The following is a 12,695-nucleotide window of genomic DNA, read 5'->3' as shown; positions in this document are numbered from 1 at the left end:
CAGTCCCCATTTGACTCACTCAATGGCACGAATGCACGTCCAATGTACATGGCATCATGTCAAAGGGCGCGGTTTGTGAGTCGTAGGTCAAAAATGTTCACATTGGTACAAGTCTTGTCAGTGCTAGTGTCTGTTTTCGACGGGGGGTCAGACGGGGGGATCGTTGCCGAAGTGGATGTGCCCGCCGGCTTTCCGACCTAGGAGGGAAATTCCTAAAACCAATCACGCCTCGTTCCCAATCCTCGGGGCTGAAAGTTGCATCGTTCGGTTGGTGAGGCCCTTGGCGGAGAGGCTTGCACGGCCAGTCGTTTTGGGCTAGACCTGCACGACCAGTCACTTTCAACTTCAGGTTTTGTTCGTTGTTCGGTCAGTCAAGTCGGGCTAGAGGGTGGAGGTCTCGAAGGAGTCAGAAGATGAGATTTTAGTCATCGTGCGACGGCTTGAGGAGGTGGGGAAGAACGGGCTGAGAGGTTCCACTTCCGAAGCCGAGTCCAACCGCCCGTGCCCACGAAGCCGAAGCCGAGACTTCACATCACCAACTTCATGCGGTCAACAGTCGAGCCGATGCCGTGTTGTTGATGAGAATTTCCAATTCACTTCCCGAAGTTTCTCTTACGAAACATTCAACCTTGTAATACGGGTACATTGCGGGCTTTCGATCGGATCGCTTGAGTAAAGGAAAAGAATTCTTGTCTTTCCCCAGATGGATTCAACGCAAACACCACCCCGGCTCTTACTCCGAAAGAACGGGCGGCCGCAGGCTTGTGAGCCGTGCCGAAAACGCAAAGTAGCCTGCGATCACGCGCAACCAATATGCAACAGATGCAGAAAGTCGAAGCGTCCCGGGGAGGTGTGCGAGTACATCCTCGGTGACAGTCCAGCAACATCAAACGAAACTCCAAGGCAGGCCCGGCCGAGAGAGCAACGTCGTGCTTCCAGAGCGCCGTCTATTCCCCTGACTTCGAACTTTCAGCCCACCGTCATACCGATATCGCAATTAAGTCCAAGACCAACGGCGGTATCGCGGACGGCATCAACGGCAACAGCGACAACCTCGCCCGCGAGATCCACGACCCAGCACCGCCCCTCGATCTCCGCAAGTCTACCCACCAGCCCGGACTCGGCCGGCACGGCAGCCACTCCGGCCGTCACGCCGGCCGTCCTCGGCATCGGCTACCTCGGCTTCACCTCCTTTTGCGGCATCTACGAAGAGACTCGCTCAAGTCTAAAGCAGCTCCAGCCGTCCAGCGCGGCGCCCATCGGAGAGATCGGGACTACCGCCTACTGCGGGCTCGAGTGCTCTCCGCCCCTGACGGCTCAGGCGCTCGAAACATGTCTGACTATCCTACGCCACGTCCCGGACCGCGAGACGGGGCTCAAGCTGTTCGACAGCCACTTGAGCCCGAGCGACGGGTGGATCCGCCTAGCGGCAAAACACATGATGATATCGCTGTACAACACGTTTCCGCAGTACTTTCCCGCCGGCGAACACGGCCGACGGCCAGATGATGCCCAGCTCACTGCGCTTGCACGTACTATCTGCGGAAACACCGCAAAGTGCTTATCTGACGAGGAGTCCGACCCGGCTAGGTGGATGGCGTAGTTCACCGGCACCAATTTGCGATGGGAGTCACTGGGCGTGATGTTTGTGTACTTGGAGCTGGCGGCTCGTTATCTCGGACCGTACCGGCCGGACGTCGGCTCCCGATTTCAGTGCGTGGATGAGGGGACGAAGGTGGTCATGCAGTATCGGTACTGTCTTGGTGCTTGTATAGAGTTGACCAAGGCTGCCGGTAGTGGGGGAAACACGTTGCTCCTCTTCATGTGTTCGAAGCGCACCATCATCGAGTCGCTCTTCTCGGGCGATGCTAGTAAGTCGCGTCTTTCACGTCTTTACTTTAACCCTCGAAGGCTGTTTGAATCCCTACCAATGGTGTAAACAGTGTTCTTAATCTCTGCAGGAGTGCCTACTAAAGCTTCGTCGTAGGCTTCGCTTGCTGGCAACTCCACGCAGAGACAGTAGCCCTATCAACATTCCTCGGCTTCCACGACGAAGTCGCGGCGGCGCCGGGGGCAGGCTACAAACCAACCGTCTGCTCCGAGATCAAGCGCAAACTCTTCTCCTACGTCTTCTATGTAGACAAGGTCCTGGCCTCATTCGCCGGCCGACCACCCCTCATCAGCCGCCGATACGCGCGCACACCACCGCCTCTGGACCTAAAGGACGACCACCTCCTCTCCGACGAGGCCTCGCTGGCGCGCCATGTCGCCGCACTCGATGAAAACGGGTGGAACACCAAGGGCGAGCTCTACTCTGCCACCATCGTCCGGGCTCGCGTGATGCTGGCACATATCCGGGACGAAATATTCGAGATCGCGCTCGGACAGGGTTCCGTGACGCTGGTTGAGACGTTGTTGTGAGTGATGATTGTGGCAGTTGTCACTTACACCTATCTACGTCAAATACATGATTACGTTGCTAATACTCATCCTCCAGAGAAATCAAAGAAAGACAACTTCGGACTGTTGCTGGGTTCCCCGATATCATGACCCTGAGAGAAGAAGACGTGCAGAACAGGAAACTCGACATCTCGTTACTGTACACCCGACTCATCATGAAGCTGGAACACCTCCAAAACATGTTCTTCATCGAGCGGTTACTCGCGAAAAGAGGCCACGATGACGGCACATTGCTGTCTGTCAGCTTTGAAATGGTTTCCAAGACCCTCATGTTCTGGACAAACATGGATCGTCTATCTTGCATGAACGGTGACTTTGAATGGCTCGTACGTGTAGAACCCCCCCCGGAACACCCTTCCTCTTCCAATGCCTCTTGCACTTGGGAACAAACACGACGAACACTTACACATTCAACTAGGTAATGGCTTACGCGGCTCCCGGAGGCGGCATCCTATGCATGGAACTCCTTAAACCCACCCTCCAAGGCGGCCACCACCCGCAGAACCCCCAAGTCTCCCGCTCGAGCATTATCCAGAAGCTGAGCCTCCTCGTCGGCTTCCTCGACTGGGTCAGCCCCACGGCGCCCAACGGCGACCTCTGCGCCGACTGCAAGGTCATCATCCAGCGCGTCCTCGACCAGGCGCTCAACAGCCCCGCGGCGTCGGCCTCGTCCGCCGTCGACGGCGCGTTGCCCGCCGGGGTAATGCTGGATGTCCCCATGGACTGGGATTTCTCTACGCAGCTTGATTTCAACTTTGATTTGCTTGATACGTTTGATTGGTTGCGTCCTGAGGTGTCTTCGAGTCAACAGTCGTCGTAGTGGCTGCTTGGGGGTGGAAGTGTTCATGTTAGCTGTTGGTTCTTGCATTCTGTTTTCCTCTTTCCACGTCTATACCCCGGGTTTTCACATTTTTGCTATTATTGCATCAACTACTAGATGGCGTCGGAATTTCTGTCTCCAGTCTTTCTCCAATTCTACCTTATTCAATGTCATTTATAGACAGATTCAAGGGAAATAGGGTCAGCTCAATGCTACACAACTCAGTGTTCTCCTTCAGGAAAGGACGTAAAAATATATTGCCGCCGTCTCGAAGTTGAAGGGATAGAGTGCATAAAGTAGAATGACTGCCATAATCGGCCTTGGGATTTTTATATCTCCGTCAAACCTACTTCCTCGACAACTACGGTTCCACCTTCTCAATGCGCAACTGTTCAAACACCATACTGCTTCGAGATATGCTATGAATTTGAAATGTCTCCCAATCAGCAGAGACATAGATCCTGGCCAAGCCAGGGGCTGCTGGTCAAGTCACCTTACGGTTGAGGCACCACTTCTTACGGGTCTATCAACTGTGCGTTGATAAAAGGATGAGCCATTGATGTAGTATGGCACAACGGCGAAGACCTTTGCTTGGAGCACCTGCATCTAGGGAAAGGTTTGATATGTTGAGCGATCATCCTACCACTCGAAAAGATTACGCTCTCATGTAGCACGAATGCCGTCGTCGGGCTAGAGCAATAACCCCCGTGATCGCGGTCCAAGCAATCATGGACTAGATCCCCAACATACGCGAGGAATCGCGAATTAGCTTCCCGTCTACACTGGCGGATTCTACGTGAGACCTGTAACAGCCACGACAGGCCGGTACCACAGGACCATCACATCATATCTGGGAAATTCGCCAGGGTAGCCGCTGCTAAGCGATCCATCGGAACCCAGCCGATTCATATCCCACTCCTTCCGAACGAGATCTCTAAATGTTTAAGCTATCGAAAAAAGCACCGGGCCGGCCCTTGCTGCCGTTTCGTGGAGCGCAATGCCACGAGGACCTTCCCACCTTGATTGTAATGCGGTTCCCTTGCCCATGTCGTCACCAGGCACCTACCTAAGCCATGCGTGCCATCAGAGTCCCGGGCTGGTCATCTCGGCTCCGGGGAGAGCCGCCACTGATCACCGGTGGAAAAAAAGGTTGACCCAGAACTTCAGTGGAGTTTTAGCGTCTTTTTTTTTTGGCAGCCGAGAAGCACACATACGCGAGAAATCGCCACTTCAACTAAGACGTCACTCGACTTGACTGCGCGGAGAATTCCTATGTTGCAGCGTGGCCCCCGACTGTAATCCATCGTGCCATCAGAGCTATTCCATGGAATCGATGGGTATTTTTCAGCATCGGCCCGGTACATACGCCCCGTGGCCTGGTCAAGCTGACACGGGAGATTTCTAAAACTGCGCAAAGAAAAGATCGCTCGACTATAACTGCCTGCCAGTAGTCAGAAAAGACGTCTGGATGATGGCACACTCGCTCATCGAGATTGCCTAGACTTTTCAAATGTAGAGCAGCCACATGGCGATCCGGAAATAGCAGGCAAATGCTATGGGTATTCATGATATCGCACTTGATTGGCATCGGCTATAAACATGACGGATGCATTGCCTAGGCTCCAGAGACCTGGTTCGGAGGTAATTGAAACTGATGATGCCATAGGACGGTTGGGCGATGATCGTCGGGGACGATCCTTCTCCTTATTTTCTTTTCTTTTTCCGGACATGCACAACTGGGGCCCAGGCCCATCATCGAACGTTCAGTCGTATCAGGCTGGTTAATCAGATTACCTAGAATGGATGGGAGGCAGAAGGCAGAGAGCAATCTCTTAGAAAAACCGCGAATAGCGAATGCGCATGCATTTATCGATTCGAAGAGGTGGAGAGGGGTAGGTGAGGATTACCGCAATTCTAGCCGCCGCATCCCAGACATGATGATAAACCAGTGTCTGGGCTTGGGATATGTTCTTTAGCTTGGAAAATGTTCTATAGCTAATCTTACCAAGCTGGCGAGGCACCGTGAACGCATTCAATGTCGACAGAAAATTGAAGATTGAAGTCTACCAGACAATGTGCGGGTGAATGGAGGCTAGAATCTGAGCTAATGACGCGTAGGAGAGTCGGTCACGGTCGAGACTTCTTCTGCCAACCTGTTCGCATGCCAGGCACGCACGAGTCCTTGCAGCGGCGTTAAGTCTAAGACCTGCAGACAGGGATAGGTAAGTAAGCACGCGATAGGTGAAAACATTCAGGCTCTCGAAAACGCTGTAGCGTGGCGAGCACGCAGTGACGTGCGTGGCATGGAAAACTTGGAGTCTGGAATGAAAGTCGTTGTCGTTGGGAAATGTGAGACAACCATATTTCCTAGGTCGGCTTCGCAACCCCGATCCGGATGTCGATGAAATGTGGGACGGGAAGTCCGAGTCCGGTACCTCGCCCGGGTGTCACCGGGGATAGGCGGGCCTAGAATTTCGGCGCGGGAATGAGACCTCGTTCGACAAGCTGCGGCCCGGCAGAGTACTATCGGTGGGAAGAATTCGATGGTTAAGACTGCCCTACGGCATCTGCATCGACGGCATGGCATAGGTGTCAAATTCTGTGAGCAAGCAGCGAGATACGATGCACAGAGCCGATTCGAGATCGGCTTCCTTCGCAATGGCAATTCCTTCCTCAGAGTCTAGGCCCCTCGTGTAGCATTTGGTGTTGAGTGTGGGTTTCCGATACCAGCCTTGCCGCTACTCATTTGCATCGCGAGGCATGCTGTAGCGCGCCCCTTGTCGCATTCAAAGTTCTGGAAGAAGAAACAACATCCACGTTGTCAAAAAGTGAAACCCGCGACTGCAGTGCAACAGCAGGTGTTCGCAGGTGACGGCGGGGCGCCGTTTGCTTAAGAGCCAAGCACTAAGCCAACGCACGTTTTGTGGTGGAGGAATCTCCGACACGATTGCCAGTTCAGGATCAAGGGCCTAGAATGGGAGCACAAATCGGTGCCGTCGGAAAAGCCGTAACCAAGCAGAGCGTGGCATTTCTACCACAGGGCCACCAACGCAGATACCCGGTCCGATCCATCAGTATGGCTCTCTGAGCATCGAGCCCGCAGATCGAGGGTTGGCGCGGACGGCCGTCATTGGCTAAGTAATCTGGGGGGTTTCGGCGCAGCACTGACTGCCAGGCTGAGAAAGCGCGGTTGGCTTGTCACTGTCCATCACAATTACTCTCCGTTTACCAGAACTTGAACAAACTTGCAACTTCTTGGAGCTGTGATGCCGGGCGGCCAAGCTCTGAACGCAGATCGAGTTAAAGGGAGTCGTCGCCCTGGCCAGGGGTTCAAGTTCCGGCACCTAGTTGTGTATCAGCCCCGGACCATTTCATTGGAAGTAGTATGTGAACAAGGCAAGGCAATTTTAGCCTTTGGCGCACGCGGGAGCAGAGGCCGGTTACCGCCGCTTGAGAGCTATCGCGAAGTGCGGCTTTCTAGCAGATGAGTTTTGGAATCTCCCTCGGAAAATGGTGAACTTTCTTTTTCCTCTTATGACTCGACTTGACCACGGCCAGCGTTATGCAACCCGAATGGCGTATCTATACGCTCAATGATACAAGTAGCGGGTTGGGAACGATGTGCACCTTGACGAACAAGCGAAGAGTCTTGTCAGAACGCATGATACGCCAGCGAGTTTGAGCTCAGAAAATACTGGAGCTGGCACCCTGGTTCAGCTGGAGGTTGGCGTGATGTTGACGAATAACAGTCCATCTTCGAGGTCTTGGAGCTTGTCGAAACAGGGTGCCCAGCTGCATATTCATTCAGCTGAGCGACTCAAAGTAGGCTTGAAAGTATCAACCAACAATTCGTCTCTTTTGATTTTGGCTCTCTGGAGGGAGGAAGGGAGGGGCGTAGGGTAGGCAAATACCAAAGCTTCCGAATAAGTTGTGCGCGAAATAAGTGCCGCGCAGACTGCAGTGTTGATACCGTGAGTTAAAGCGGAGACTGACTCGATAGCGTTCATGAAGGCGCCGAAGCTTGCGAAGAGTCGGGAGTCTGGAGCCTGGAGGCTCTGCTCTCGTACCGAGCTGTCATTCCCAATCCATCAATGGATCGGCTGAGTGGCTGTGGCGTGTAATGGGCGTGTGTCCGTAGTAGGGGGCGGCGGCGGCGATGGCGGACGGCACTAAAGCCAAAGACAGAGTCTGGGAACAAAGCGGGAACGTTTAGTGGTGTCCGATGATTCATCATATTCCCAGGTAGAAGCCGCAATCCGCACCGAGCTCCAAGATCATTGCGACCTGCATTGTCAGGCAGGGAGGTGGATTGCAGATGGGTTTGCGCTCTGCCCGCGATGCTCGGTTGCTACAGCTTGACACACGACGATGGCATCGATCGGGTAGTTCTTCTTTTTGCTGATGGAGTCCGATGGATCAGGGAACATCGTGGTTGGGAATCTGCGTCGGCGAACACAGCGAGATGGTCAAGGGTGTTGAATTTGGTAAGCTCTTTCGGCAGCCTTGACGGTGCATTCCCATGCAGTGCCATGCCAGGGGCGATGCAGCTGGGAGTTCTGGGACTCGGGAGTATTCGTATCCCATTGCTGTCCAAGGCAAAGCAGATTTCGATGAATCAGAGATGTGACAAAGGCGAGCAGCAGGAATATCCGTAGGAACGCGAGGTAAGCAAGTGAGGTGTGAGGTGACTGGGAGTGCTGGGAGTGCTGGGCTTGTCGGTGGCCTGAGGGTTGTGTGGTCCCCTGGTAGGGCAGCATATACGTACCGACACAGTAAGGTACGTAGAGGTGGTCTCCACTAAAACTAGTCCCATGGATCCGTCCGGGTGGACTCGATCTCTGGAACCCCGGACTTTATCTCTGCATCAGAAGTACCTCTCGATCTCGGTGCACTGCTATCCATCTTTCCCATGTCCTCACCATCGCCATGCAATCCTGCGGCCCTTTCACCTCGCTCCTTGCTATGTGCCGGCACCAGCGCACTCCCCGTGCCACGTCTCAGCCTTTTCAACCATGGAAATTGCCTCCCATCCTTACGCAATATGTGTGAACTGTCAGATTCTAGGTATCTTATCACTTCTGTCTATGGTCGGGGAGTCGCGGAGTTGACCCCGGCAACCACCAAGGCCGTCCTCCTTGCCTCATTCAGAATCGGCCGACAGGCAAGAACACCCTTCCAGTTCGCAGACAAATGTACCAATTCCTGTCGAGGCTCTCCTGTCTCTTGGATATGCATGGCAAATCCAAATCTGGCGGCCACCCGAACAGACTGGGAAGGGGGGTGGCCGGGGGGGCCCAGACTCGGAGGGATCATGAAATTTCAGGGTCCAATGTGACTTAGTCTGTCTGCTTGCCAGTCGAGGAGGAGAACATTGAGAGGAGGCGTCATGACTACTCTAAGCCATCGGCGGTTTGTCCGTGCAAACTGATTGGACCTTTTACCATTCTCTTTTTCCGACGACGTCCATTCCATCCATGTCTTCTTTACGGACCTGACTGCGTACAACCTGTCGTCCTTCAGTCTGTTCGATATTACTTCATCTATCTCGCTGGATCAAATCTCGGGATAACAGTAACTATCCTACGGCCAAGTCTATCATCAACTTTCTTCCTTCTAGCACGCGGTGCCTATCTCACTGCATAGTACTCCACCCCTTTAGCGAGCTTGCGTCGTGAACCTTCCGGGTTTAGCTTAGTTGGGACGGTGGCTCGACCCTGCATTGTGTCCCAGTGTTCATCAATAACTGCGTAAACGACTCTCTGCGGTGCTCCGGCCAGCTTGAACTCCCAAGTAAAACGCCCCGGGATTTTGTTGCTCAACTGGACAAAAAACTCTGCCCTTCTTACCCGAACCAGAGGCGGCTCCGTTCCTGTTCCTCCTTTGTTATTACAAAGAGACAGATCGTCCTTCCCCCTTCTCTCTTTCTGGCCACTCCATACTCTTACTTTACTTTCCCATTTCACTCCCGATCGTCTAACCTAAAAGTCGATGCCGTAGCTCTCTTGCAGCCTCATCATCCGACCACCCTACCATCGCATCGCGGCAGGACCCCTGGACTAGCGGCTGCTGCGTCATTCTCTCTTCGGCCCCGACCTAACCTCATCTTCCCTTCCACTCCCAGCCCCCCCCCCTTCTCTCGAGAGACCCAGACCCCAAGGTTTCTCCTAGCTTGTTCCTTGCCCTAAGGGGAACCCTGTCTCCCGCTCCTCGCCTACCCTTCCCTTCCAGTCAACCTCCCCCTTCTACCTACCACCTCTTTGCAACTCGCCCGCAAATCATCTTTGCACTTTCTGTGGCGACTCCAAGACTAGTCTCTTTCCCAGCTGGTCGGGAGCTAAAGCAGATCTAACGGCTTCTCTCACGCCATGACTTTGGTTTAGACTCCTAACAACGCAAACTTGTCTTAACCCACTCCCTCCCTCTCAAGAACTTCCATCTGAGGCACTGTCTCCTGATCTCTATCTTGCCAACGAACCTTGGTCTCAACACAAACGAACACTCTATCAAATTACAAAAACAAGACCAGTGTCTATCTGACACTGCAACGAAAGAACTCGACTTTCCTATCCCGGCTTTTACTAGAAAGCAATACCCGACGAGCATCTTTCTACGATGGCGGCGTCCAATATCCTCATTTACCTGCTCCGGCACGATCTTCGCATTGCGGACAATCCTATTCTTCACCATCTCGTAACCGCGTCTGATCACGGATTCACACATGTTCTCCCTGTCTACGTGTTCCCAGCACACCAGATCGAGATTTCCGGCCTCTTACGCGAAGGAAGCAAGTCCCCTTACCCAGAAGCTCGCAGCGAGATTGGCAAGTTCTGGCGGTGTGGACCTCATCGAACAAAGTTCATTGCTCAGTCTGTTTGGAATGTCAAGGAATCACTCGAAGGCGTAGGAAGTGGCCTGGCTTTACGCGCAGGCAGGTTCGGTGATGTCGTTGGCGACCTTCTTCAAGGATTCGCGGACAAACGCCAAAAGGTTGGAGCGGTCTGGATGGTCGAGGAAGAAGCTATCGAAGAGAAGAAGGATGAGAAGGCAGTGGCCAAAGCCTGCGAGAAGCACGGTGTTGAATTCAAAACCTGGCTGGACGAGAAATACTTTATTGACGAGTAAGTGTACCCCGCTTGACAAGAAATTACGATCCTAACGATTCTCTCTCCAACAGCCGCGACCTCGGCTTCAAAACCCCCAGCGACCTCGCAGACGTTTTCACAGCCTTCAGAAAGACCCAAGAGCCGCTCCGCGAGAAACCGAGACCCACGCTGGCTCGCCCTGCAAAGGGTTCCCTTCCACCTTTCCCTGAGCACTCCGCTATCCCTCCCCAGCAAGCACCGTTCCAGATCCCATCCACCTACGATGCCCTGGAGTCTGGTCTTCTTACGCCCTTGAAGTGTCCCTTCGATCAAGAGCCAAAGTTTCCAGAGAAGGCGACTTCAGTTCATCCGTTCAGCGGTGGCGAGGATGTCGGAATTGAGCGTTTGGATCACCTTGTCAAGTCAGGCGCCATGTCTAGCTACAAGGATACTCGTAACGGCCTGCTCGGAGTCGACTTCAGCACCAAACTTTCAGCTTACCTATCACTGGGATGCTTGACGGGACGCCAGATCCATGAGGCTCTGGTCAAGTTTGAAGACGGACAGGATGCCAAGTTCAAAGATACGCCCGGTTACGGGAAGGGGGAAAATGACGGAACCAAGGCTGTGCGATTCGAACTTCTATGGCGTGACTACATGCGTCTTTGCACGAAGAAGTTTAGAGGACAGCTTTTCCGCGTCACTGGCTTCAAGGCCGACAAGACACCTAAGTGGAAGTCTGCGGACCCTAAGCACGTGGTTTCGGACGACAACCTCGGTGCTTCGCCGGACGAGATCCAAAAGACCCTGAACAGGTTCCTTGAGGGAAACACCGGCATGGGGTTGATTGATGCTTCGCAACGCGAGCTGTACCACACTGGCTACACATCCAACAGAGCTCGTCAAAACGTGGCTTCCTTCTTGACCAAGCATCTCGGTATCGACTGGCGGTACGGAGCCGAATGGTACGAGTATCTTCTTGTCGACTACGACGTTAGCTCGAACTGGTCCAACTGGCAGTATGTTGCTGGCGTCGGCAATGACCCCCGTGGTGACAACAGGATCTTCAATCCTGTTAAGCAAGCTTTCGACTATGACAAAGACGGAGAGTACGTCAAGGCTTGGGTTGTTGAAACTCGAAAGGTTGGAAAGCTGGAGAATGTGTTCCAACTCTGGACTACACCGGCAGATGAGCTCGAACGTCTCGGTTTGAATAAGAATGTCATGGTCACAGACCCCATTAAGAAGATTGATTTCTCGTTGGAAGGGAAACCAAAGACTGGCAGGAGGCAGTATAACAATCGCCGAAGGGGTCGAGGCAATTCCCATCAGAGTAACGGGTCTAACGGTGGGCCATCACGAGGACCTCCACCAGGATCAGGAAGCTCTAACGGAGGCTACGGTCACTCGAATGGTGCTTCAGACCAAGGTTCGACAAGCCACTCTTCATCTAGGTCGCCACCCAATGGCCCCCAGGGATACCGTACCAACAGAGGAAATGGCGGCTTCCGTGGCGATTCCCGCGGTGGTTATCGTGGCGGACGGGGTGGCCGAGGTGGAGGTGACGGCAGCAGCGGCGGAAGTGGAGGAGGTTACCGAGGGGGTCGTGGATCGTTTGGAGGTGGCAGGGGAGGAGGTTTCAACACCTACCACATTGCCAACATGTACCCCTTGGCAAACAATCAGCCGCGGCCACAGTGGACAACAGCGGCGTCTTTACAACAGTCGTAGGTCCTCTGTAGGTGCAGGAGGAGGGTTCGCGGCAGAGATGGGGAGCGGTATTGGCAACTTGACCCTCATCGCTGCCGATCGTTGCCCATCATTGCCCGTCGCCGCTCACCATTGCCTAGAAACCGACACTGACCTTATGTTCACCAACATGCTAGTATCTCTGGCAGGTGTGTTACGGTTATGAAATAGCAACCGACCACGTTGATACACGCTGGGTGTGGAGCACGAACGACGCAGAGATGGTTCATGCTTTGTTATAGCGCGGTGCGGGGTGCAATACGTCTTGGTAGCGGTGTTTCCAGAGAACTTTATGGCATTCTTCAATGACGGATGAGACCGGAGTGTTGTAGTAGAGTGTGAAGCAGTTTGATGGAAAGCCTTACCAACACTCGCAATGGCGGACCTCTACAGGTAGTGTACATTACGCACGTACGAATCGTGCATAGCGCTTTCTTACTTATGTATAAACTAGTATGTTGAACCACTACGTTCCAGTGCAATCTCGCGGGTTGGGTTTGTCACCTAATTAACAAACGCACTACGTGCACCTACTACTTGCAAGGTGATTAAGGCTTGTTGGATTTCAAGATATATACCTGGCC

General features: G+C 53.5%; 5 protein-coding genes across 5 annotated transcripts; 3 read left to right on the top strand and 2 right to left on the bottom strand.

Annotated features, from left to right (window-relative positions):
- Positions 1-813: 813 nt before the first annotated feature.
- Positions 814-3,280, top strand: CLUP02_08757 (fungal specific transcription factor domain-containing protein; the record flags this gene model as incomplete). Its single annotated transcript, XM_049287739.1, has 6 exons — positions 814-831; positions 974-1,532; positions 1,776-1,871; positions 2,015-2,417; positions 2,498-2,786; positions 2,879-3,280. The coding sequence occupies 6 exons, from the start codon at positions 814-816 to the stop codon at positions 3,278-3,280; spliced, it is 1,767 nt and encodes a 588-aa protein (XP_049144882.1).
- Positions 3,281-3,641: 361 nt separating this feature from the next.
- On the bottom strand, positions 3,642-6,943 carry CLUP02_08756 (uncharacterized protein; the record flags this gene model as incomplete). The annotated part of the gene is made up of 20 exons (XM_049287738.1): positions 3,642-3,699; positions 3,774-3,886; positions 3,940-4,013; positions 4,084-4,154; positions 4,244-4,318; positions 4,416-4,441; positions 4,495-4,656; positions 4,713-4,856; positions 4,911-5,074; positions 5,286-5,343; positions 5,412-5,433; positions 5,495-5,647; positions 5,716-5,772; positions 5,843-6,018; positions 6,098-6,121; positions 6,199-6,249; positions 6,327-6,364; positions 6,450-6,624; positions 6,704-6,757; positions 6,881-6,943. 20 exons carry the CDS (start codon positions 6,941-6,943, stop codon positions 3,642-3,644), a joined length of 1,758 nt encoding a protein of 585 aa, XP_049144881.1.
- A 50-nt stretch (positions 6,944-6,993) lies between these two features.
- CLUP02_08755 (uncharacterized protein) lies at positions 6,994-7,707 on the bottom strand (the record flags this gene model as incomplete). The annotated part of the gene is made up of 5 exons (XM_049287737.1): positions 6,994-7,072; positions 7,127-7,300; positions 7,348-7,468; positions 7,543-7,564; positions 7,633-7,707. The coding sequence occupies 5 exons, from the start codon at positions 7,705-7,707 to the stop codon at positions 6,994-6,996; spliced, it is 471 nt and encodes a 156-aa protein (XP_049144880.1).
- On the top strand, positions 7,618-7,935 carry CLUP02_08754 (uncharacterized protein; the record flags this gene model as incomplete). Its single annotated transcript, XM_049287736.1, has 1 exon — positions 7,618-7,935. One exon carries the CDS (start codon positions 7,618-7,620, stop codon positions 7,933-7,935), a length of 318 nt encoding a protein of 105 aa, XP_049144879.1.
- Positions 7,936-9,645: 1,710 nt separating this feature from the next.
- CLUP02_08753 (DASH family cryptochrome) lies at positions 9,646-12,093 on the top strand (the record flags this gene model as incomplete). The annotated part of the gene is made up of 3 exons (XM_049287735.1): positions 9,646-9,654; positions 9,863-10,398; positions 10,455-12,093. The coding sequence occupies 3 exons, from the start codon at positions 9,646-9,648 to the stop codon at positions 12,091-12,093; spliced, it is 2,184 nt and encodes a 727-aa protein (XP_049144878.1).
- Positions 12,094-12,695: the final 602 nt, after the last annotated feature.

This window comes from Colletotrichum lupini, chromosome 4 (genome assembly GCF_023278565.1).
Source record: "Colletotrichum lupini chromosome 4, complete sequence".
Classification (NCBI taxonomy): Eukaryota; Fungi; Ascomycota; class Sordariomycetes; order Glomerellales; family Glomerellaceae; genus Colletotrichum; species Colletotrichum lupini.
This window is presented reverse-complemented; position numbering and strand designations above follow the sequence as displayed.